This window comes from Acomys russatus, chromosome 7 (assembly GCF_903995435.1).
Source record: "Acomys russatus chromosome 7, mAcoRus1.1, whole genome shotgun sequence".
In the NCBI taxonomy this organism is placed as follows: domain Eukaryota; kingdom Metazoa; phylum Chordata; class Mammalia; order Rodentia; family Muridae; genus Acomys; species Acomys russatus.
The window spans coordinates 13,219,102-13,246,499 of NC_067143.1; the positions used below are offsets into that span (position 1 = coordinate 13,219,102).

Consider the following 27,398-nt stretch of genomic DNA (forward strand, 5'->3'; position numbering starts at 1 on the left):
TTTAATTTTCTGATCAAAAGAATAATTACATTTTAAAGTATATAAAGCTAACTTGGCGCTTGTGCTTTTTGTCTGACCCTCTGGCTTGATAAAGTTGGGGAAACACAAAATAGCACACTATTTCACCAGATTCAGGCAGGGAAATATATCAATGTACTATTTATTAAATTACTACTTTTGTTGTAAAAGAAATGTTAGCATGTAGACCATCTGAATCCTCCTTGTTTTCTCTTCACCTGTATGTTAAAACTTTTGTTTCCTTCTCTTGTCCATTGTGGAAGCATTTCCTGAAGGCCCGCATCTGCATGGAAGGTTCTGGAAGATGAATGACGTGCTTCTCCTTGGCCCCTTGCTGTCTGTTCTGTTCCTTCCTCTTCTCGGTTGCCATAGTGACTCTGCTTCCTTTGAATGTTTCCCTGAGTGCCATTAAGACTTGAAACTGGCCACAGTGATGGAAATGTGCAGGCACAACCCTGACGTCCTTTGAAAATCCAACAGGTGTCCAGAAGCCTTGCTCAGGAAAGTCTGTAGCTCAGTTCACTGATTTGTACTATGTACTTGTCCAGCTTGTTTCCTTGATGCCTCATTCCCACTGCTTCCTGGGTACCATCATTCTCCTTTCAAGCATCTTTACACATCTCACATGCTCAAACATCTCCAATTATTTAGAAGGAAAAGAACATCACGTAAGTGTTCACAATAAGAATTTAGAGGATTTGGCATCTACACCAGTACTGTTTTAACATATTTTACCAGTACCAAGACATTGTTGAACACCTGCCCAATGTGCTGTGCAAAGCCATGCTTCCACACCCTGCTTACCTATGTCATTCTCCCTAAAAATGGAGAGAAGAGAATGCCCAGTGACCAGGCAAGCAATATATAAAGCACATATTGTAGGAGTAGAGAAATTTATCTAAGGTGGGTTCAAACATCTCTCTGAATGCCTGCAATAACATTTGGTGAGGGGGAAAAGCTATAAATTTGAAGCAGAGTAGGGAGGGATATAGGAGAGGGTTTGAATGAAAGAAAGGAAGAAATGCTGTAGTTATATTGTAATCTCAAAAATAAAGCAATTAATCAAAAGAACAGTGTCAGGGCCCGAAGAGATGGCTCAGCAGTTAAGAGCACTGACTGCTCTTCCAGAGGGCCTGGGTTCAATTCCCAGCACCCACTGGTAGTTTACAATGGTCTGTACCTCCAAGGTCTGACACCCACAGACATACATACAGGCAAAACACCAATGTACAAAAAAATAAAAATGAATAAAATATTTAAAAAGATCAGTGTCACAGGGAACTATAAAAAGCACAGAATTTCTAGAGATGAAAATAGTTCTAGGACTAACTTTAATTTTTTGACTTTCTTCTTCACAATTGCACACAGTTGCCAGAAGGTCTAGTTGTGATTTTGACTTCTGATTTTTATAGTGATGATGAGATACAGCACTGTATTTAGAGACACTGAATAGCCAGGGAAGGCACAGGCACCAATGTGAAGCAGAAATGCTCTGCAGGGTACTTAGAGATGTTGAATAGCCAGGTAAGCCATAGTTACTAGGAATGCTCTCCAGGACACTGCATTAGTAAGCTGCTAAGCCCTGATGTTTTATTGGTCAGATAGACTGAAGCACTTAGTATATTCTCTTTGACAGGGTCCTTTATATAGCTCATAAGGCTGGCCTCAAGCAATCAATCCACCTTCCAAGATTCCCCAGGGCTTGGATTATAGATAAGAACCACCAAGCCCAGATCTAAATTCATTTTTATCTCATGATATTTTCAACTTGGCAAGAGTATTTGGGGGATATAACTCCACAGAATATCAAAAAACCCTCATACTTGAAAGAAACTGTAAGGGGAGAAAATGGGAGACAAGCACATGTTTTTTAATATATACGTGCCTCCAATATAATATACATTGCATCTGCACAGACATTTTAGTAGCCACATACATATTCTGTTTACCACATATTTATATTTTAAGAGTTAATTTAATTTGCTGTAGTCATCACTACTCTTTCTAGGTTACACCTTTTTTTTTTTTTTTTTTGCAATAAATTTCCAATAAATGATGCATAGTTTATACAACTCAAAAGCTTCCTAAAATGTAAATAAACTCATATAAAACTCTGTTGTCATCCTCTTCTCTTTGCCAATGTCCTCATATTTATGTTATATTAGTGTGCCTGAAATATGTCTGGAAGAGAAATTAGGAGCTGTGGGAGACTTTAGCTAAACAGGCCTTTATTCCCAGGAGTAAACCATAAGAAGAGCCTCTGGCTTAAGCACCACGGGGAATTCTGTCTTCCTCTTTCAGCTGCTGTCTGCTCTGATCCTGAGAACAGAGAGGTTTACGTAAACATGAGCCAGGATTCAACACTTTTGTCACCTTCCCCTCGTTTGGGACACACCTGCCAGTGAGAACTCATTCTGTTGCCTAAGTTATGGTCATCTCTTGCTAGATCCAGACCCACCCATTGTCTCCATAGGCCCCCATCAGGGTCTTTAGGAGTGAAAGTGGACATTCGTAGAATGAATTTCTGAACCATCATGAAGTCTAGAAAGAAAGGATGAATACAGGTGAAAGGTGATCACTTTATTACTGCAAAGCTGCCTTTGGACTGATCCTCTGTGTAGAATCAGGGGTTTCACATAGGACTTGGAGTTCATTTTATTTCTGGCTTTAGGGTGTCTTCCCTATTCTTATTCTTCTTCTTCTTCTTTCTCTTTCTTCTTCTTCTTCTTCTTCTTCTTCTTCTTTTTCTTCTTCTTCTTCTTCTTCTTCTTCTTCTTCTTCTTCTTCTTCTCTTCTCTCTCTCTCTCTCTCTCTCTCCTCTCTCTCTCTCTCTCTCTCTCTCTCAATACAATTTTCAGAGGACCTGAATATAAAATGATTCATTATCATAAATTGGCAAAATTGCTTAAGTTGCCACCCATAAACCAAGCAGAAGAGTCATTTCATCACCACACAGAATGTAGAGCCAAGGGTATTGTCCTTACTGGAAATGGTGTTTTACTGCAGACACTCACAGCATTAGCAAAACAACCAACACATCAATTTTTGTCAACACGATTATACTTCTCTATGACAAATGGTCTAGTGATGGCACAAGTTAGTCCTTCTGAAATATTTACTACATTTTGACAATACTTAGATACTCTTTCTATGGTGTGAATTTTTTAAAATACAAATGATTTTTTGTCATTGAATTATTCATGAAGAGATTAGGTACCACAGTCTACCTCTGCCACCACCTCTGAAGAAATTAATTACATTTTCTTACAATTAATGTATTTTATTTACCATACATTAAACAAAAACTGAATATCAGTCATAGCTAAAAGCTGATTTCAAAAGAAAAGAAGGAAAAAAACAAGAATGAAGGGAGAAAACAGTTGAAGCACAAGTTGCTTAAAGTACTTTCAAGAAGAAAAAACTACTAATATTTATACAAGTAGAGAGCATGCTGTGCAGTTCCATAGCTGTGGAGAGCAAGCCAGAATCCCAGGTGTGCTCAAGTATCCAGTGGCTTCTCTTGATGGGGTGAAGTATCTGCTAAGATCTGCATTGGCCAGTAAGCAGGATCTCACTGTGCTGTGACCTGAGCTCCTTTGGGGAAATGCTCTCTCTTTGCATCATATGCTGGTGATGCTCCAGAGAATAGGAATCTTCCTCAATCTACCCCTGACAAAGTATCTGGAAACCTTTGTGTCCCTCTTAAAACTATCTCATTATTCATTCCAAGAATCATTCCTTCTGAAGGGGATCTCTGAAACAAGCCAATGATAAATAAGCAAACAGACACTACACATGAGTGCATACACACACGTGCACATATCCGTATGCATACACTTATACACATACACACACATGCATGTGCACACACAGCATTCATGTACACATACTTGACTGTACACATACATATACACACACTTGAGCATATAACACACAAATGCACAAGCATGCACATACAATCACACATATATACATATATATATGCACTCTTGCACACATATAAACAAATGCACAACCCAACCCAACATCTCAAGGGACTTTTTTCAGAGCAGCACGTGTTCTTACCAGGAAACAAGTGAGCCTGTCTTCACGGTATCCATTTCTTATATTGGTTTAAATGTCTTGTCAAATTATGTAAGTTTGTAAATATATACATACAATGAAGTTTTTCTGGGTATGTTGTATATTTTCATAAATGTCTCAAAGAGACTAAGCATCCTCTAAGTTTAACAAACATTGCCTGCTTGTGAGATGTCATAGCAAAGAGAGATATTCAAATACTAAACATACATAGAAGACAAATTTCCCTCTAAATTTTCCCAAATACTCAACACGGATGGAATGAATGCCTTCCCCAATTGCTTTCATAAAGACGGTTGTTGCTCTTTGTTTTTCTTTTTCTTCAGATTTAATTTTTAAAATGTTATTTGTTCCATGTAAAAACATATATATTACATTTTCAGCTTTTAGCCAGCTGTTTATTGAGCAGGAAGAGTTATCCATATAAACACTCTGCACAGCACAGTTGTGTTAGAAGAGTCATTATGGCTCCTGCCTCACATTTGCCCCTGGTTTATGCTTCGGGAACAGCATGTATAATTACTAGTTACAGCTTGTCTTTCTCTCACATATTGTCTTCCTCATATTCCAATGGTATCTGGGCTACGATGGAATAAATCCTAGGAGGCCAATAGAAACTGCAAAAGCAGTTAAAACTACATGACTTGTCAATTTATGACACTTCACCTCACATTTTCTTCACATATAGTGATCCCTCTGCTCTGAATTGCACTTCTGTTTACTGCATTTAGTAGTTGTGTGCTCATTCAAGGTCCAGTACAAATATACTTAATTCTATGAACTGTCTTGATAGTTACATGTGAAGGTGACCTTTCCTCACCTTTTACTCCCATCAGGGTTGTTCCTATGTCATCCCCAGTAATTTCTGTATATAGTCTATGTTATTTACATATTTTGAATAATCTGGACTAAGGATGATAAAATTTATTTTTTCTAAAAATATACATATGCAGGATACAACAATAGATGATAGATAGGTAGATGATAGATAGATAGATAGATAGATAGATAGATAGGAATAGACAGATAGGCCAGATAATAGGTAGAGATAGATAGCTAGAACTAGATAATCATCTAATTCACTACTGTATTCAAGTGCTCAACTTGCTGAAAACTAGAGTCTCACAGAAAGAGAGAACATCAACTCAAGAATTCCCTACCTTAGATTGACCTGTCGATATATCTTGGGGCACTTTTAAAAAATGTAAAACTGATGTGGATGGGCCCAGTCACTTATAGGTAGTGCCACCCCTGGGCAGGTGAGCCCTAGACCCTACAAAAAGGTGACTAAATGTGAGCCCTGACTGAGAGCAAGCCAGTAAAAAGTGTTCTGCCATGGTCCTCTGTTGCAGTACCCGCTTCCATGCTCCTGCTTTGAGGTCCTACCATGACTTCGCTTGGTGATGCACTATAGCAGGGAACTGTAAACTAAACTTTGTTTGGACCATCGGGGGATGGAATAAAGGCACAGAGACTTACTTATAGACAGGCCTTATAGCTTAAGTGTGTCTCAACTAGCTCATATAACTTAATTAACCTGTTTATTCTAGTCCACATTTGCCGTGGGGCCCTTCACCTCTCTTTAGTATTAGTATGTTCAACTTCCTCCATCTCTGGCTGGCAAATCTTGTGCCTCTCAGTTCTTCCCATGGTCCTGTGTCTGCTCAGATGTCCTACCCTTCCTCTCCTGCCTTAGCTATAGGCTGTCAGCTCTTTAGTAAAACCAGCCAGAAGGTGATGGGGAAGAGTGTTTACAAAGCATTCAAGTCAAAGATATCTACAATTACAAACTTATTTATTATCTATTTGAACTTCAGTCATTATTTAGATGGGTTTATGCCGTATTACTTATTAAATAGCTATGAAGCCACTTATACTGTGAAGGTAATTATAGACATTTAATGATATATGTATATTGCCCAACATATGCTGATGTGTGTGTGGTGTGTGTGTGTGCGTGTGTGTGGGTGTGTGTAATATATATTGAACACATAGTTTTTAAATGCAAAAACTGGTCTAAATTTATGGCTGCCATGCTAAATATTTTTAAAATATATCAGAAATGTTTAAGTTTAGTGAATAAAAGTTGGCATTTCTGTAATTGTTGTCATTATTCTATTGCTCTGAGAAAGAGTATGTTTATATTTATATGTCTACCCAGAGCTTTGAATTTTTTGAAGAGGAAAATCAAAGGTATGCAACTTATCTTTGTAGATTTTTTCCCCTAAAAACAAAACAAAAGCAAAACTCAATCCAAATACGTCAAACCTTAAGAAATTTACCCAAAGTTTAAAGTCTTAAGAAAAAGTGAAAAGAAACAGAGAGATTATCAATAGAATACAAGCCTGCATTGGGTGCCTACTACTACCCAAGAAAACAAAGGAATAATTTAAAACATCAATATACAAAATTCTATACCAATGAATTAAAAGTAACCTTGTGAGTAGAACATCAAATTAAATTATGACATTTAGGAATAAAAACAGAAATTGTGTTTAGGAAGTTATTTTAGATATGGCTGAATGTCATTCCTTGAAAATATAAATCTAACAAATAATTAGAAAATCAAAACTATATCGTGTGTTTGCTCAGAAAAACTAATGCATGCCATAAGTTAAACACTAGAGTTTGTGGAGATGACTACCCACATTTCAGGGCAATAAGGTGATGTTGCCATCTGGATTAAAAAACAGGCTGCAGATAAGGCTGCCATAACAAATGTCTGAATTAAAGAAAAGAGTAATGTTAATTCTTTGAGTTAGTCTGAAATTTTTAGACATCTCATGAGTTAATGTCAAATTGAATGATCTGTGTTTAATTAGAAAACTTCTCCAGATATTACCACAGTAGAAGGAAAGCACTTCATTCTCAAGGTCTCTAAGCATTCAGAGTGAGAGCATAAAAAGTTTTCTTACCACAGAAAAGGAACAAGAGTATACGAACTTCATGGTAGTGAGATGAGTTGGCAGGGATTCTAACAGACAGTTAAGAGAAAATATGTCTGTAAAATCAGATGGCTGCAGAGGGAATGTTAAAGTAGATGTTCCATTGCTTGCTTCAGGTCTAGAATTTTGAGATTGAGTAACTATTAATTAACAGAATACTATAATAAGTGGCTAAACACAAGGTGGGAAAACCTTCAGGTTCTCAAAGAAAGAGAGAAACTCACATAGCTTAATGAGCAGTGTGCCTACCCTGTTAGCTGGCAGATTTGCTTCTCCTTTAATAATATTGTATATATGTAAAATGATTGGTGTAAAATAACCTTTTGTGATATATTACAAAACAGGTCCATGATTCAATAAGTACTTGTATGCTTCTCACCTGGGATTGCATTATGTTCTCAGGGGAAGAAAGAAGTTTTCTCAGGTGGAGAAGTTAGAATAAGAAGTTCTAGAATCTCTAATCTGAGAAAGTAATTTTGGCATATGTCCGTCAGTCTGTGAGAAATAGCAGGGATAGCATGACCCCAAAATTACACTGTGGTTGGCTGTGTGCACTGTATTTCCATAGGAGTATGGTGTAGTCAGTGAGTGGGGTAGGGTTTATAATCTGCTGTTGCTGACAAAAGAGCAAAAGTGAATGAGAGAATTGTGAAGAAATAGCACCTACAGCATAGGAAAAAAAATCAACAAAGGGTGATCCATCCAAATTCTATTAACAGATAAAACAAAATGATCAAAATTCTATGAGCACATTTTTTACATACATACAAGGAATAAAATAAAGGAAAATGAAGGCTTACCACAAGCGTCTATGAAAAAGTCGTGGAAGCTCTTCACTGCAATCTGGAAGATAGTTATGCCAAAATTTCTATTAGACACTGAAGAATGGGTAGATTTTTCAGTTAGCAATAAATTAAGGTAATAAAGAGAAATTATTTAAAATAATATTATTTATATCTTGTAAAATTAAAATATTCTACAAATAAGTGTTTTTAATAAACTTTTACAAAGAACAAAACCGTAAGCACACATCTCATTTATGTTATTTAAAATGGGTGTTTAAAGAGTTAGCCTTCGTAACCACACAGAATATTTTCATATATAACTCATATAAATCTAAATGTTAAAGAGCCATATCAGTGGTAAAAAAAAAAAAAAAAACACCACAACTTTATGATGACAAAAGGTAACTGAGAAAAAGCATTAAGGCTGTAAAGCACATAGCAACATGCGGTCTACTTACCCAGCTAAAACTTTCAATTGGTGCTCACACAATGAGTGTGGAAGCAGCAACTACAAATCTGTAATGGACAATGCACAGGTATTGAAAGCAGCTAAAGGTTGTGACAGCATCCTGGTGGGAAACTATGTAAATGTCATTTCTGCAACAGACTTACCTATGAATCTCAATTGTCATTCACACTATAGCAATAATGAGATACTATTAAAAACCACTGAGCTTACTGAATTTAGAAAGTAATACGGAAAATACCAGCAGAGACAAAACTATGAAGCGACAAAAAAAAAAAAAAAAACTCTCTACCTGTCCTACTCCATAACTGACCCATTCAGTTTATTGGCCATGGTTACTAAAGAAATGTATAACTATGTGGATATTTTGTGATGCAGGTATTTCATTCATAGGCATTTAGATATTTTCTGGTATGATTATATTCATATCTCAACAACACAAGTTATGTGAAATATCCATTATTCATAACAGTCAAAAGCACTATTCGTAAACCACAAACACTAGACAAATACACATCTATCTATCAACATTGGAAAAGACAGGTTACAATAAATTATTCTCTGCCACGCTTTGTCGAAGCAAAAGTTGTCCAACTGTTGGGAAGAATGAATGTCAACCGCCAGGTCATGTTTGGGGAGGGAGGGGAATGTGACGAATGAGTGAGTGTATTCGATGCTTCTCCCATATCTCCTATTTCTTAAACTTCTGATATATGCAGTTTTTAATGGTTAATAAGCTGTCTTTCTGGGATGTGTTTATTCTTCTGTGTGTATTCTGTACAATTGTAACATCCATATTTACAAGTAGCCTGAGAAAAAGGATTCCTTCTGAAAATTAAACAAATCTCTGCAGCCAATAATAAATACTACATGATGCTCCTTTTGTAAATGATGAAGAAAGGCTTCTCCTATTTTCTCCTTTCAACATTGCTTTGGAAGCTACCTCTAGCAGGAGGGAATCATGGAGTAAATAGTGAAATACAACTTAAAACCAATTCTGGGGATTGGATAGAGTTACATGGCTCAAAAACAAAACAAACAGAACAAAACAACATGGTTCCCTCTAAAAATCAAGCTAAAATCAAGCCAGCTATGAATGTGTAATAAACACAATGTCTGGAATAAAGATCAGTTTTACAGAATTCATAGTTTCAAAAATACAGGTGTCTAATAGTCAAGCAATTGAAAGAATATCCACAACACCAATAAGTTCAACAAATAGTAGTAATCACATATAATAATTCCATTGTGGCACTGAAGGGTAAACATGAGCTAGAATAATAGATGAAAGTATGTGTATTTCTAGGTGGTTAGTGCACATGTATCTATGCCTTTATTATAACTGAGTGCACTTTCAATTAGATTCCCAGTAGGTATGTATGCAAACTAATGTTATAATTTTAAATTCACTGAAAGAAGAAAAAGAAAAACAATGTTAAGAAGACAAGAAAAGAAGAATAGAACATAACACAGTTTTAATGATTAAAACTATATTACTTTGAAACAGACCTTTTATAAATAAAACAACATATCATTCAAATATATCTCTTTACCTGTGCACAGAGTGGTAGTCACTTGATAGGTGATGATTATGATAGATAATAGTAGATCTATAGATAGACAGATAGCTGGTAGATAAAAGATCCATTGTTAAATGATAGGTAAAGAGATGACAGATGATTGATTCTCTGATGAAACAAAATAGATAATATGGAGATAGGTAGATAGATGATAGATAGATGGGTAGATATACAGATAAAAGACAATAGATACATAGATAGATGATGGATAGATAATTAAGCAGTAGATTATAATTAATAAACAATGCCAAACAAATAATAGTTATAAATTATGGAGAGGAATATTTTAATTTCAAACCATAGACTGATATTTTCTACATGGAACAATCATCAGCAAGCTATATTGAATAATGAGTTCAGAAATATATTAGAAACCTATTATGATTTTCAAACATCAAATTGTAGCCTTTGCTATATTAGAAGTAAATCCAGTTTTAGATAGAATCTTTATTTCTTTTTTTTTTTTTAAGTTAAAATATGTTTGTTTTTGTGGTGTAAAATAGGACTAGACTCTTATAAAAAGAAGAATTTTAAGTACAAAGCCACAGGAAAAAAATGTGTAAGAAATTGGAAGACAAGCCCCTCTGCATTGAGAGAGATCCAAGATAGAGAATGTTATCTCACAGTCTCAGAAGCCAAGCCCAAAACAGCTTGAATTTTTATGTTGATACTCCATAATTGTGAGGCAAAAATAGTTTTTTCATCACTACCCGTTCTGCAATACTTTGTTGTGACAGTCTTAACAAATGCAAAATCAGACACGACTTAGAAGGGTAGAGCTGATACAGAGAAATGGAAGCAAAAATACATAAAAATGGGCCCATTATCTCACAAAGTAGCTGAAAATTATGTTAGAAAGTAGCTGTAAATCTGTGCTAGCTAGTTTTTGTCAACTTGACACTAGCTAGAGTTATCTGAGAAAAGAGAACCGTAGCTGAGAAAAATGCCTCAATAAGTATATCCTGAAGAGAAGCCTTTGGGTATTTTCTCAATTAGTGATTGACATGGGAGGGCCCAGTTGACAGTGAGCCCTCTGAGCAGTGCCACCCCTGAGGATATGGTCCTAGGTATCATAAAAAAGCAGGATGAGTTTTGGTTGACTGCTCAGGTAGCAAACTGTCTCTGTCATCATCTCCCTTGGAAAGCCGCTAACCTGCACGCCCTGAACACTCGGGTGATTAATTTTATCCTTCTCAAGTCTCTGATGGGCTTGAAGACCAGATAGTTCAGTTTTACAATTAAGCTTAGTTGTTTAGGGGTGAAGATGCTTTTAGGTCTAGACAGATGTTTTAAGTTGATAATGACGAGATATGATAGATATTGATTTACATTCAGAATTTTAGATGCACCAAGATAGGAAAGATGTTCTCTTCAAGGCTGCCAAATACAGATAACCAAAACACTAAGAATGTAACCTTTATATAATTCTTGATTATTTCATGGTTCTTCTTGCTGCAGGAAGGTTATTGTACAAATGGGTAATAACATAAATGTATATGTAAAAATAATATTTAATAAAAAGAAACTAGGGAAAAAAGCAGGCTGAGCCAGCCATGTAGGAAGAGAAGTAATATACATGCCTCTATGGCTTCTGAATCAGCTTTGCTTCCAGGTTCCTGTGTTGAGTTCCTCCCCACACATCCATGGATGATGGACTACAAACTGTAAAAGCATCAAATGCCCGGGAAAAAATGTATTTTAGAGAATGCTAGCTTACTGTCTCATATTGGTATTAACTTGATAGTTTTAATTCACTGTCTTCACCTCTGAGAATATTATATGTCATATAATATACACAAAATATGTGTATGGCCACCTACCTGGATTTTATTACTTACTAAGGGAAAGAAAAGTTTAGAGTTAGAAAACTCAAACATGCAATGATGAGATGGACTCTAACCATCTGGTAAGAACTCAGAGAGAGAGATGCAGCCAATGGCAGAACAAAAGTGAGGGTGAACCTTTTTATTTTATTATGATTTTAAAAGAAATTTTTATTGGAAGATAAACAAGCACTTACTGTAAATGGAACAACATACTGTGGTCACACCTGTCCGTTTCTACTCTGTGGAGTTAGTGTTTGTAACTAGTAGGTGGTGGTTAATTGATTAAGCTTTCTGGATATTTCTCTAATTAATTGTATCCTGTTTATGAGTACTTTGCATTTACTGAACAATAAATTAAAGTCCTTAGGTGAATTTTTTCATGAAAGTTGGAAACACTGAATATGATAATGAAATTAAAAATGATTGAAAACTATATTAAAAATAGCAAAAAAAATACTTAAAGTTTAATTTGATGAAAAATTACAAATGACAAGCAAAAGCAATATTGGATATTTATATATTTAATATAAAAGGAAAAAGAACTAGTCTATAAATTTTATGGAATGCACGATGAACACTCACTCCAAACTCATAGCGAGGTCAGCATTCCTGTTCTGAAGTCGGTTTATTTTTAGAGTAGTGGCTGACACAGGGAGCCCCAATCTGACTGATAGACCACTTTCATAATAGCATCTTGTCCTTGGATGTGATTTATTATCTTATTGACTCAGTTATTTCAGCTGTAAAATAGGGTTATCAAGAGTGCTTACCTCCTGGAGTTCTGTGAAGATGAAATGAGTTATACCAACCCTCATGCAAAATATTGTCGATGTGTTTCAGTGATCAATATGATTTATAATACACTATATGATAATCTAGGGACATGTTTATTGTATAAGAGAATGCAAAGATATGGGATGACTCTATAAGTATATGATTATTGATTAATCATGTTAGACCAGGTCTGTGTCAGGGCCATTGAGGAATACTATGCTTCTTAGCAAGAACCGTTCCAATCTCCTTTTTACAATTAGAAGGCGAAGGGCAGTAAACACTTACATTTAATAAGGAAACAACAAAAATTATCACTGAACCCAACTCTAATTGAAATAAATTTGCTGACCACTGATAAACTCCACAATGCAAATTATTCATTTGTAATTCTGCAGAGCACCTATGAAATTCATTAAGTTTCTCATGAACAAAGACATTACTCATTTTGAGAGCCTCATTATTTACACTGGGGTCAAACTTTGTATAAACTACACAATTTAGCCAAGAAGAGACTTGATACCCTATGAGAATATATAGGGGGACGTAATCCCCCTCAAGAACAGTCATAGGGGAGGGGGATAATGGGAAAATGGGGGGGGGAGGAATGGGAGGATACAAGGGATGGGATAAACATTGAGATGTAACAAGATAAATTAATAAAAAAAAACTACACAATTTAACACAAAAGTGTGGGTCATGCCAATATCTTATACTTTACAAAGTAGCACTTAGAAAGTTTAGCACTCATTTCGGCAAGCTCGGAGCTGAATACAACGACCTTTCACTGCACACTGCATGACTTCTTTTTAAATGAATTTATTTATTCATTTTACATCCATATCTTAGCCCCATCCATCCCTCCCTCCTCCTCTCCCCTTCCTCTCTCCCTCCCCTATTTCTCAGAAAAGGAGAGCCCCTCTCTATCCATCCTATGCACCCACCCACCCTATGCACTCACCAAGTTGCCTCAGGACTGAAAATGTCCTCTTCCCCTGTGGTCTTACGAGACAGCCCTGACAGGGGGAGTGATCAAAATACAGACAACAGAGTCCATGTCAGAGAGAGCCCCCACTTGCCTTACTAGGGAATCCACATGAAGCCTGAACTGCCCGTCTGTGTAAAGGGCCTAGATCCGGTCTACTCACGGTCCTTGGTTGGTGCTTCAGTCTCAGCAAGCCCCTCTGGGCCCTAGTTAGTTGGCTCTGTTGGTCATCTTGTGGAGCTTCTGTCCCCACCCTCCAGGTCCTTCCAGCTATGCCGCATTTTCCAACAGGACTTCCATTGCTTTGCCCAATGTTTGCCTGAGTCTCCGCCTTTGTTTGGATTTGCTGCTGGGTGTAGCCGCTCAGAGGATAGTTATGCAGGGCTCCAGTCTGGCAGCATAGCAGAATATCTTTAATAGTGTCAGGGGTTGGCTCTCTCCATGGGGTGGGTCTCAGGTTGGGCCAGGCAATGGTTGGACATTCCCTCAACTTCTGTTCCATCTTTCTCTCTGCATATCTTGCAGGCAGGGTACATTTGAGATCATGGTTTTTGTGTGTGGGTTGGTGTTCTCCCTCCACTAGGCGTTCCATCTAGTTACAGGGTGTCTCCTTTAGTCTCCATGGCCCCTGCTACTAGGAAGATTATGTAGAGTCCACCTCATATCTTCTCAGAAGCCAATCCAGACATAGTCTCCAGCTTGACACAGAAATGCCCCCGCCCACAGTTTCTCTTTTCTCTCAGACCTTCTGTCCTTCAGCCCTGCTTCTCCCAGGTCTGATTTCCACCCTCATTTCTTTCTGTGCTCCTTCTCCTACCTTGTTATCTTTCCTCAGCCACTTCTGCTGTCTATTTCCCCTCGGAGTAAGATTTAAGTAGCCTCCCTTGCGTGATTTCTTGATGAAGGGCTAGTTTCAGAAGTTGTTGAAATCTCAAACATGGCATCATTAGTAACCTCCACCTCCATCCAAAGAGCACATAAAAGCAAAATAATTTACAAAAGCAGGTTTTGTATTCATTTTATTTCCTTTGATGTACAAAAATCAGTCACAATGCTTTCCTGTGTATTTGCTTCTAATGTACTCAGGATTCTAGCCTGGACCACTGCCTGTTGGCTTCTTTGCTCATATCCCATTCTCCACAGCGTCACTTTCAAGTCTTTGGACGTGAAAGACTTCCCAAACCACAAATCTGACCTTGTCTCTCCCTGACTAGAATATCTTCAGTTAACTCCTTATTCTCCAAACAGAGCCACAAGTCGGAAGTAATCACTCTCAAGCTGGTGTATCTTTCCTCCTCTTCCCACACTTTCTTTCAGAAACAAGGTGTCCCACCCTTTCATCAGGGCTTCACATGTGACATTTATTCACTTACAATAACTTTACTCCCATTGGCAGTTTATATGCACTTTCTTGCTTTTTCTCTAACTCATATTTACCTTCGTAATATATCATTTATATTTTCTTAGTATGTCCTCTTTGAATTTTTTCTCTCTATGTGTTTTCAATTAATCACTGTATACTTCCTCTATTAGGCATAGGGTCTTTGGGGGGTTTTGGTTGTTTTTAACTAGAAAATATTTTTTCTGCCCATCAAGGTCCCATATACATACAGACAAGGCCTGTATTTTCTGCATACTGAGCTTTTGATTGTATATAAACTTTATCTTTCTGTCCAAAGTTCACTGGAATTTCTGTATTCATTGACTGACTTTCATAATGGTTTTCCATTCCTGCCTTTCTTTTAAAAGCTGTAGTGGTTCTTGGACATATTTTAAAGAGTATTCATTTCTGTAGAATGTTCTCCTCTGTGGACCAAGAATGAAATCAAGGCCTCTGCTTTCAATCTGGCTCTACCCTCACTAACAAAACCTACCCAAGTCTCTGGGGTATTTCTCCAAAGCCCCTTCTCTTGCAACAGATATTGAAATGCCCAGAAAAAAGATAGTGATATTATGGAAACGATCTACTTTATAAACTAAATGTCCAAACCTGCATTGTATGCATAGAAATTATCCTGTCTTGGGGACCCTGAGTCTGGATAGTTCCCTCTGCAAGTGAAGTCTTTAGCATAGAACTGCTTATTAAAGTTTTTTTTGCCTAGTTTGCTGAAACTCTCAGGCTTACTGGTTATGCCTGAGGACAGGCAGAAGCCTGTGGAGGGCTCTCATGCCCTTTTTTCTGTGTTAGACAGGACTATGAAGAGCTACAGAAGCAGCTGAAGGAAGTCTTTAAGGAACGCAGCTCGGTCCTGAGGCAGCTGACAAAGACATCCAGAGAACTGGACGGGATCAAAGTCAACCTTCAGGTGAGTTGAAAACTAATTTTTTTTCTCCGCAACAAAGAAGTCTATTCCGCCGCCCCCACCCTCACTGGACTGATATGCATCTTTAAACAATTTTCTCTACATCTCTGGGCTTGATCACCCCAGTTATTATTTATTATTTGAGCTTTGAAATGAAATATCCTTTGAAATGGTCTAGGAGACCTTCAGTTTCCAAACATCAAGAGAGAAAATTGTGTACTTGGCAAAGCCATCAGTTCCTCCCAGCTTCCAAGATCAGTTTCACCTCTGTGAATGTGATATTACGAACTGACGGAATGGAATTCCAGGAAGGATAAATAGAAGAGAATTTTAGATTTTCCCTAGGATAGCTCTAAATATCCCTTAAGCAACTTCTTCATAGAAATGGATGAATCTCTTACAGAGGAGAGTATCACATTTAAAAGAAGATAAAACAAAATTCAGATAAAACAAACAAACTAACAATTTTTTTCTTTTTTCTTTTTTTTTTTTTTTTTTTTTTTTTTTTTTTTTTTTTTTTTTTTTTTTTTTTTTTTTTTTTTTTTTTTTTTTTTTTTTTTTTTTTTTTTTTTTTTTTTTTTTTTTTTTTTTTTTTTTTTTTTTTTTTTTTTTTTTTTTTTTTTTTTTTTTTTTTTTTTTTTTTTTTTTTTCTTTTTTTTTTGGTTTTTCAAGACAGGGTTTCTCTGTGTAGCCTTGGTTGTCCTGGATGGAACTCACTCTATAGACCAGATCTACCTGCCTCTGCCTCCTGAGTGCTGGAATTAAAGGCATGCGACAACACCACCCAGCTAAATATCTTTCTAAAACACCCAATAATACTATTTTTCTGTGAATTTACATTTTTATTTTATTGAAAATAGATTTTTTTTCATATAATATATTCTAATTATGATTACTCCTCCCATAACTTGTCCAGGCTCCTCCTTAACCCCCTCTCATCCAGATCCACGTTCTTTCTGTCACTTATGAGAAAAAAAAAACAGAACTAGGGGATAATAATAAAATAATGAGGTTTGAAAAACTAATCAGAACAGGATAAAAACAAACAGAATGAAAAGGGCCAAAGGAAAAGCATATGAAACACATATGGACACAGATACACACATTCTGAAACCACAGGAATTCCATAAAAACACAACATAGAAGCCACAATATACACACAATGGTTAAAAACAAATATTACGAGACACAACATTATGAGACAAAGAATAGCACCTTGATGTCTGACTTTACACAGTGTATTCACTGAGTGCCTACTGTATATTAAATTCTTTAGTGGCATTGCATAATTTAATTTTTTAATCAAACATAGGGGATGGTACTCCTGTGATTTTTTGTTATTATTCATAAGCGATATTATCTAGAGAAAGCTACTTGCTTTTCGATAGTCAACAGCGACTCTAGAGTTTAAATGTAAAGGATTTTGCTTCAGAGACTTTCCACATACCACAGAACTGAGCCTGTATGTTACTCTGGTCTTTGAGGTCCGCATGATGCCATGATGGCATGATGGCACTGTAGGAAAGATGGTGGTAGCGGTGCAGTCAGCCACTAGAGCATTGACTTTGGTGCAACTTATTGTGTAAGCTCTTGCTACAGAAGTTGTGCTAAATGTTGAAAGAGTAAAACTAATCACCACCCTATAGGACATGATGACAGGTAGAAGGATTAGGCTGTTCTTGAGGAGTAGTGCTATGCATTCGGGGCATCAGATTCTGAAAAGCAAAGATGATTCAAATTGTTTTAGTTGGGAAAGCCAAGACACAGATTAAAGAGAAGAAAATTAACAGGTAAACAAGCCTGGAAGAGATATTCAAGACATCTGTCTGTTCTCAGCAGAATGGAACACATGGCACAGGCGCATATGGTGAGATACCCTGGAGTGGGCCAGTAATTACTGTGTTCCCAGGACACTCTGCTTCCTAAGTCAAGGTGTCTCCTTATAAATTAGAATGTGGGTTAAGAAAAGTTTTCATGGAGCTATATCTTTTGAAAGGATAAGAATCTTGCCTGTGCTATCTCAGAAAAATGGGAATAGGGCTTCCTCAAGACCCAGCTATTCCACTCCTTGGAATATACCCAGAAGATGCTCCAGCACACAACAAGAAAATTTGCTCAACCATGTTCATAGCAGCCTTATTCATAATAGCCAGAACATGGAAACAGCCTAAGTGTCCCTCAGTAGAAGAGTGGATAAAGAAACTGTGGTACATATACACTATGGAATACTACTCAGCTATTAAAAACAAGGAATTCCCGAAATTTGTGGATAAATGGATTGAGCTAGAAATGATCATAATGAGTGAGTTAACCCAGAAGCAGAAAGAATCAAATGGTATATACTCACTTATATCTGCATACTAGCCCAAGGGGGCATGTCCCACAAAAGCCTTCACTTACCAGGAAACTGGGACAGAGGGGAAGGCATCCTATTGGGACTCTAAATGAGAGACGCATGGGAGAACAGCAAAATAAAAGGATCCAGAGGGTCCTAGAAATCTACAAGTAGAACATTATGATAGGCAGATTTGGGCCCAGGGGTCCCGCTCAAACTAAGGCACCAGCCAAGGACAATACAGGAGGTAAACTTTAAACCCCTTCCCAGATCTAGCCAATGGTCAGAATATTCTCCACAGTTGAGTGGAGAGTGTGATACGACTTTCTCACGTGTTCTGGTGCCTCACATTTGACCATGTCCCCTGGAGGGGGAGACCTGGTAGCACTCAGAGGAAGGACAGCAAGTAGCCAGAAGAGACTTGATACCCTATGAGAATATATAGGGGGACGTAATCCCCCTCAGGAACAGTCATAGGGGAGGGGAATAATGGGAAAATGGGGGGGGGGGAGGAATGGGAGGATACAAGGGATGGGATAAACATTGAGATGTAACAAGAATAAATTAAAAAAAAAAAAAAAAAAAAAGAATCTTGCCTGAAATGTTACAATGCTGAAAATTTTTTATTTTTCGTTTGTTTTGTGGTGGTACATGCTACACAACGTGTTTTTTTGTTATTTATCTTGACAAATCCTTTTAGCAAACCCTCCACAAAATTAGCGTAGTATTATGTTTATTATAAAATAAAGGGTGAAGACTTAAGTGGATCATAGGATGTGGTTCGGTCATTCACATAAAAAGGGTGATATCAGACTTCAAACTTAAAGTAAATGAATATAAAACTATGTGTTATATGTGACTTTTTCTGATGAGATGTGAACAAGATCGAGAGCTAGCAACAGCCCACAGACACTAGCCCACCTATTATAAGACAAAGAATAACATTTTGATATCTGACTTTATACATTGCACTCACTGAATGCCTACCACATACTAAATTATTTGATGGCATTTTTATAAAAGAATTTCATCATTGTATGATGTAATTACCATGCCTGGTATAATTTTTTATATAAATATATGAGATGGTAGGTACTCTTCTGATTTTTTTTTTCTTGGTGAACTGATGATTTTGATTGGAGTTAGTTACAGGAGTACCGGTGAGCCAAGACATGAGCTACAAGCAGCTACCCTATCTCACCAACCTTAGGCAACTTCTGCTGGTTTGCTTGTCTGTTTTAAGACGGGCTCTAGTTTTCATGCTGGCCTTGAGCTTGCTATATAGCTGGTGATGAGCATGTACATCTGATCCTCATGTTTCCAGTTCCTCAGTGTTGGGAATACATGTGTCTCCTGCTATCTCCATTTCTTACATAATGCTGAGCTAGAACCTGCAGATTTCCACATGGTAGGCTGGTACTCTACAAGCTGCTGAGATGCATTGAAACCATGTACTCTATTCAATAAGATAATATTATTAGGTCCAATTTGTGGTAAATAGGTTGGAAGTAATCACAATTACTCTAATTTCAAGATAACAGACATGTCCTGTCCAGATGACAAAGTTCCTCAATGCATCAAACATGTCTTTTTTTATATATTTATTTTAGCATTTTACTTTAAAAAAATCTCTTTTTAAATTTTTATTAGTTCTTAAAAGTATTTATTTGTATGTTTTAATTGTATGTGAATGAATGTGTTGCCTACACATATGGCTCTACACCATGTGCATGAAGGACATGTGACATCCAGAAGAGCGTGTTCGATCCCTTGGAGCTGGGGTTACAGAGAGCTGTTATCATCTATGTGAATACGTGTAACCAAACCCTGTCCTCTGCAGGAGGAGAAAGCACTCTTGGCAGCTCTCCTCCAGCCCCTCTTAGATTTTTTTGTTTGCTTGTTTATTGGTTTGCTTTTTAATGCAAGGTATCAAAGGCAGTGAAATCGAACTATTGATATTAGATTTCCAGCTGATATTCTTCATAACTTTATCCTGTGTGGAAGGAGAATATAGGGTGATCAATAAATGTATTAGGTAATAAGTTGGTAAATCTACCTTCCTATCACTGAAAGAGTCCAGAACATCATGAAGTGATTGTGTACTATTGACTGGATGTTCTGAAGACAAAATAACTATGTGAAATAGGTTTCTACAGGCTATGTCTTGCTGACATCCATCCAATGTGTGGGCCTCTTACTGCGGAACTATGTGTGCATCACCAGCTATGGAATCCAGAGCTTTAGTTACACACTCTATTTATATTCCTACCTGTACATCTAGCTATTTAAATTTTTTGTTATTTGAAATATTTCAATAGAGTCCTCTGACCTTTCAGTCTGCATTTTCCTCAAAGCTCCCAAAATGTAGGGAATAGTCAATAATACATAAACACATTTAAAATGTCTTTTCATCTCCTTTGATCTGAGTTGACTCATAAATAAAACTGCTCCTTAAACATTTCATAACTTTTACCAAATGAATAGGGCACAGGGCTGACTTTGTGATCTATACAGGTTGGATCCATGATGCACACTGATCTGTTTGATTGTTGAGATGCCCTACTATAATTCCTCATACTGCCCTTTTTGTCTGTTAGGAGAAGCTGTTTTTCCTAAGTATATAGAACACCGCTTATTGGATGCTTCCTAGAGAGACTCTCAGTGAGTCATTGTCAGCCCTTAGGTATCCTTGGTAAAGCTAACACTATATTAAAGTTCTCTGGATCTGAAACACTCTTCAGGCAGCACCATGCTTTACAAGTCATTTCATAATGCAGGACAGGTGTCTGTTAAATAAGCATTAAGGAACAGTACACACACTGGTAGACTGTTGTCATTTTCCAAAATTCATAACTGCTCAGCAGACACTGTTATTGCCTATTTATTTAAACTTTTTAATATCAAATATGACAGGTTACTCTATTAAATAGTTAATTAAGTATAAATAAAGAAGTTATTAGCAAAGGTTTAATATGACAGATCCTTACATAAGGAGAGCTCAGAGGTTTTTCTGTTCTGATTCATGACTTCTGAATCTTTAATGAGCAAGTATATTAGTAATAATGACTGGAGTGGCATATATTATTTTCTGAATAGCTATGTAAAGTTATGTCATAAAAATCGCCTGGTCATCTGTCTTTATGTATTAGATGTATTGCTTAGAAATAAGACTTAGACATGAATAGGCAAGCATGTGTCTTTGATTGCTTTCAACTTTAGTCAGGTTATTCCCTGACCTATGCAGGCAAGCTTACCATAAGCTCTTTGAATTGTTGCAAACTATACGAAGGCTAATTCAAATTTTCTGCAGAGGACAAACTTTAAAAGGAACTAGAGAATATATTCATTTATAAGGAGACTGAGGAGCACATGAGATGGCTCAGTGGGTGAAGGTTCTTGCCAGTCCGGCCTGCTGGCTAGAGTTTCATGTTTGGAACACATGTAAATGTAGAATAGAATTAACTCCACAAAGATGTCCTCTAACCTGCACAACCACACCATGACATGCTTGACCACACACACACACACACACACACACACACACTCATCACACATCACATCACATCACATACACACATAGACACAAACCCCTAAAAAAGAGCAAGCTTGGATGCAGGAAGTGTCAATGGCCAAACTCTGCCAAGACAGGATAAGCAAGTCCTCAATTGTTCTTGCCTCACAAATGTGTCTGTCAGATATACTGGGCCAGAAGGCTGAAGAAGATGCTTCAACATTATAGAGAGTATTGGGTGACTATGCAGGTAGCAAGCTGTGTCTGTCATCTTCTCATTTGGAAAGCTACTAACTTTCACTCCCAGCATACTCAGATGATTTTGGGTCTAGATAGATTTCTTAAGTTGACAATGACAAGATGTGATGGAGATGATTTTACATTCAGAATTTAGATGCACCAAGATAGGAAAGATGTTTTCTTCAAGACTGTCAAATACAAAGAAGTAAAACACTAAGAGCGTAACATTTATATAATTCCTGGTTGTGTCATGGTTCTTTTTGCTATAGGTAGTCTATTGTATCTATGTGTAATAAAATAAATGTATATGTAAAAAATAAAAAAGTTTAATAAAAAAAGAAAAAAATTTAAGGATTTTCAAAAAGAAAACAAGATATTTGCAGGATATTATACTCCAATGTCTAGTGAGCCTCCACTCAAAGCCATTTGTATAGTAAGAGTTGAATATGTCCTACCATGCATCATGAAGCCCTGTGTGTGTTTTTGGCACTAACAGGATCTGCGGAGACTAATTTTAATATCCTTGTTCAATAAACCAACTGCTTTCAACCTGGTAGTGGATGACAGTGTTTTATCTAAACAAGATGCCTTTTCTTCTTTCTCTTTCAGTCTTTGAAAAATGATGAGCAATCATCCAAAACTGATGTTCACAAGCTCCTGGAGTTAGGCCAGAAACAAAGGTAGGACTGGAGAGTTCTATATTCTTTCCCATTCTTTTTTCTTTTAAATTAACACCTCCTCCCCATCTTTACCCCTGCCTACCCAACTTCTTCTATTTTTGCAACACTACTAAATAAAAGCCAGGGAGTTTACCAAAACTCATCTACTACAATGTATGACTTTATCTTCTTGTGTACCCTTGGGTGCATATGAAATTTATACAGGACTGTGTGTAAATAGTTCTCTCATACAATAGCTCTGGATGGGGCTCTAGAGTCGGCATGTCATGTAGCACTTTGGTAAAGGTGTTATGCATGAAGCACTTAAGTGAACAGCTGAGACCTATATTCAAGAGGTTTGTAATTTTATGAAAAAATTGTCAAACTCTATGTCCATATCATTCCATACTGGCTCTTTGATCAATGGGCAAAAAGCTGTTCAAAAATATATACAGGGGGAGGTAATCCCCCTCAGGAACAGTCATAGGGGAGGGGAATAATGGGAAAATGGGGGGGAGGGAAGAATGGAAGGATACAAGGGATGGGATAACCATTGAGATGTAGCAAGAATAAATTAATTTTAAAAAAACAGGAAAACAAAACAAAAAAATATTACACATCAAGTAGCAGAATGAGGAGCTGATTTTAAAGTCCTGTTATCAGCCTGGGTCTCCACTGCTGTCCTTACATATTGACCCTGAAACTGACACTGACATGCTTTCTCGTGGTACCCATAATGTGGTAAAAAAATATCAGTGTCATCATGCATTACTCTTTATTATTTACGGTGATGAGTTTTTGTTTAACATTATTAATACTAATATTAAAATAATTTCATATCTTTCGGGCTATTGTCTTTTTCCTAATTTATTTCAGCAACAGCAGTGAGCCACAAGCTTGGCAGTTTGTCACCTCAGCCACCCTACTGTCTGGGTGATGTTTAGGCTGCTTTTTTGTTTTTTGTTTTGTTTTGTTTTGTTTTTAACCTCTTTGTGTTGTTTTCTCATCTACAAAACAAAGCTAATTATCTTTTTTTTTTTAAAGACTATTTAAAGACCATTCATTTTAGTCCACACTGAAAGAGCTGCGATTGCCATATGCTATAAATATTGGTCTTGGCATTATGAATATTTGTATTTTTAAAATTTTTTATTAATTTATTCTTGTTACATCTCAGTTGTTATCCCATCCCTTGTATCCACCCATTCTTCCCTCCCTCCCATTTTCCCATTATTCCCCTCCCCTATGACTGTGACTGAGGGGGATTACCTCCCCCTGTATATGCTCATAGGGTGTCAAGTCTCTTCTTGGTAGCCTGCTGTCCTTCCTCTGAGTGCCACCAGGTCTCCCCCTCCAGGGGACAAAGCTAATTATCTTAATAATTATAACAAAGAAGTTTAAAATGAATCTAAAAAATCTGGCCTCTTTGAAGTAGAGCATTTAATATTCTCCCCATTCTACTGGGCTGTTTGAAGGGTCAGGTTGGTAGAAATTGGTGCCTCGTATTTGACCATGTCCCCTGGAGGGGGCAGGGAAGTATTTAATTTCAGGAGAATTGCTATGTCAATTCTGTTCCGGATGAAAAGGAGACGTAGACAGTTGGAAACCCATGGTTTCAAGAGATCAGGGAAGACTATGGAATAAAGACATGTTTTTGTTAGAATCATATCATTTCAGAAAATTCAGCTTTTATCTTAAGAAGATACTGGTTGAGGTGCCCAGTGTATGATTATTTACTCTGACTATATTTTCTTAGGTGTCTATGTCAGTTTATAATAACATGCAAAGCTCTTAGGCCATTCAGGAGAATGGCATTAAGTCTGTACAACATATATAAGTAATCATCTACACCTCAGTACCACACACAAGTTCTCAGATGACTAAACTACTGCTCTAACAAAAAGATGAAATGAAGTAGATGTATTGTCACTGAAATTTCAGAGTTTAATACAAAATTAGAAAACTTGTTGAAAATAAATAACTCATGTTATATACACCATTAAAATCAGCATAAAAACTTCAGCAAGTTTTAGACATATCTATTGATAACTTCTTCAAAACCAAATAGAATAAACTAAAATTCCGCTCATTACCAAATACAAATTTATAAAGCATTTCTGTGTATCTGGGACATAAATCTAGAGGGTATGAGATATCTATATACAGCCATGTGGAAAGCAAAGTGGAAAGTTTATTTCTAACAAGAGAGACCAAGAAGTGTGTGTGTGTGTGTGTGTGTGTGTGTGTGTGTGTGTGTGTGTGTGTGTAAGAGATGGAGAATTATTAGATTATAAATAGGTAAGTACCTGATAATCACATAAATACATAATAATTGGATTTATATTTACATTGAATAGCACAAGTTCATATAGATAGCAGCCTGGAAACTATTCTCCAAAGGCCCTTGGGTTGGCAGAGGGACATGAAGCGCCATGATATCATTACTAAGGAGATGTGAGCAGAGAAGGACCTTATGGGTGTCCTCAAATACCTGAAGAGCAAATGAGAAATCCTACTTTGTTCTCTCTGCTGGGTCGAGGGAGGAGCTACTAGAGGCAACATGGACTCAGAGCACTGTAAGACAACTGACCACTTGAGATGGTCTCTGGAAACCAGGAGGAAGCTTGGCAAGTGGCAGGCGTTCTCTCTGTAAGTTGCTAGTTCATTGCCACCTGAAATTCATGTCTTGCTGAGAGAAAAATATGGAGGAAAAATTACACAAAGTAGGCCCCCAATGCTTGCACAGTATGAAAACCTATATTAAGGTAGCCAAGCATGTGAGCCACCTCAACATGTCACTTGAGCCACCTGCTCTTAGAAGGAGATTCAGTTCTGCACCAAAGGGGGAGGATGGTGCCTCAGAGAAGAGAAGCAGGCAATCGCACTACCACATGGGTGCTGGGAACTGAACCTGGTTCGTTCTGCAAAAAGAACAAATGCTTTTAACTACTGAGCCTTCCTTCCAACATTTGTTTACTACCAGATATCACTGCTTGCTTCATCTTGTTTTGTCTGTTTACTTTTAGATATCAGAATACAAGATTTTTTTTTATTTTATCTCCTATAATGTAATTTTGTTAAGTATATTATTTACTGTTAAAGCTAGAAATAGATAGCTTAAACAAAAAATCTAGGGCAAAGTTTCAATAACAAGCCCCACAAGGCTGACAGATCTGGACCCAGAAGGGCCTGCACAAACTATTGTACCAAACAAGGACAATGTATGCAGTAGCCTAGACCCCCTATTCATATCTAGCTAATGGATAGCGCATTCTCCACAGTTGTGTGGAGAGCAGGAACTAACTCTGGCATGAACTCTGATGCCTCCTATTTGACCACTTCACCTTGGTGAGGAGGCCTGGTGGCCCTTAGAGGAAGGGGAAGCAGACTATCTGGTGAGACCTGAGAGGCTGTGATCATATGGTGGGGGAGGAGGTCCCCTTCTGTCACAGACCTAGAGGAGGGGAATAGGGTGAAAGAAGGAGGGAGGGGGAATGGGAAGATATAAGTGAGGGGATAACAAATGGGATTTAATCTGAATAAATTATTTAAATTAAAAAAATCTAGGGTGAAAAGTAGTAGCTACTATAAAATTATTTTAACATTTTCTTTGAATGTATAATTCATATTTCAACTTCTAATCGTAGAAGACTGTTTTCTTCCTCTCTCACTACCATCCTTCCTTCCTTCTTTTTCTCCCTCTCAATAGAAATAATATAATGCTTTCCTACAGGTGTGAGTATATATGTTCTGTAAATAATGCCACTGCCTCTTTGTATCAGTTTTCTATCAGGAGCAGATATTATATTATGATTTGATATATTATTTTTACATATAGATAAAATATGTATATATATGTATGTATATATATATGTATCGATATATATGTATATGTGTATAAATAATATGTGTACACCCAGTGTATATAACATATTTTATTTTATATTATTTGTATTTAATATTTATATATTTCACTAATATTTAATTATTATGTCACAAAAGTCCTTTATAAGACATGTGATATTCTAGATTCAAGTGTCTGTATATGAAATTCCCCAAGCTAGAATTTAGTCTTAGAAGATGGATCATGAATTTGCCCAGAACCACAATGACTCCAAAAATTATTCTCTCTATCTTCTCTATATATTCTCTCTATTCTCTCACTCTCTTTCTCTCTCTCTCTCTCTAGTCTCTCTTGAAAATTAAATTTGCATGATTACAGTACTTAGAGTAGAAATCTAGGAGACACAGACTGTTCTTGCCAGAGGAAATTGCAGCACCCATTTTATGGGGCATCCTGCTCAAAGAGTGCGCATGAGGCCTCACTGTTTTTTTTAAATGGATATAAAATAAGTAATTTGCATTTCCAAGCTTTGTGCTAAACATTTTGTTTATTATGTCATTTTAACTTTGCCACAAGCCTACAAAGAAGCTATATTATTGTGCCCAGCTTTAAATTAAGAAAGTTACCAGGAGGGAATTTTATCACTTACCCAAATTATCAGAGCTAGTTTTACAGCAATTAATTGCATAATTTAGACCAGCCTTGGTTCTCATGAAATAGAGCAGTGATCTGTTTTGTTGCTGTTGATTTTAGGCAGCTTCTCTAGGCATGGTCATATATCAAATATGTGCCCTCTATTGCACACACATGCACAATAACTTTTATAATCCAATATTATTGAGGTAGTTGTTTAGGTGATAAAATCACCTAAGTCAGAGCAAGTAAATATCACTAATCCTACAGACGTAAATTCTGAATTATTAAGAGGAATACAGAAAATAACAATTTTATGTTAGCACATAATGGCTTTTGTCATGACATCCATCCATACACACACACACACACACACACACAACATACTTCTGTTCATTTCCCCAACCCTTACACTAA

At 36.8% G+C, this 27,398-nt stretch overlaps 1 protein-coding gene across 8 annotated transcripts in view; it reads left to right on the plus strand.

The window, feature by feature from the left end:
* Luzp2 (leucine zipper protein 2) overlaps nucleotides 1-27,398 on the plus strand; it is a 463,171-nt gene that overhangs the window by 250,483 nt on the left and 185,290 nt on the right. For 2 of the 8 annotated variants that reach the window (XM_051148626.1, XM_051148630.1), the window contains exon 3: nucleotides 22,455-22,525. The exons of 4 other annotated variants lie outside the window; for them this stretch is intronic. In XM_051148626.1, coding sequence (XP_051004583.1) covers nucleotides 22,455-22,525 — 71 coding nt within the window. Of the gene's footprint in view, nucleotides 1-15,644; nucleotides 15,763-22,454; nucleotides 22,526-27,398 lie in introns of all 8 variants that reach the window. 2 more of the 8 variants (XM_051148625.1, XM_051148631.1) reach the window with 2 other exon arrangements.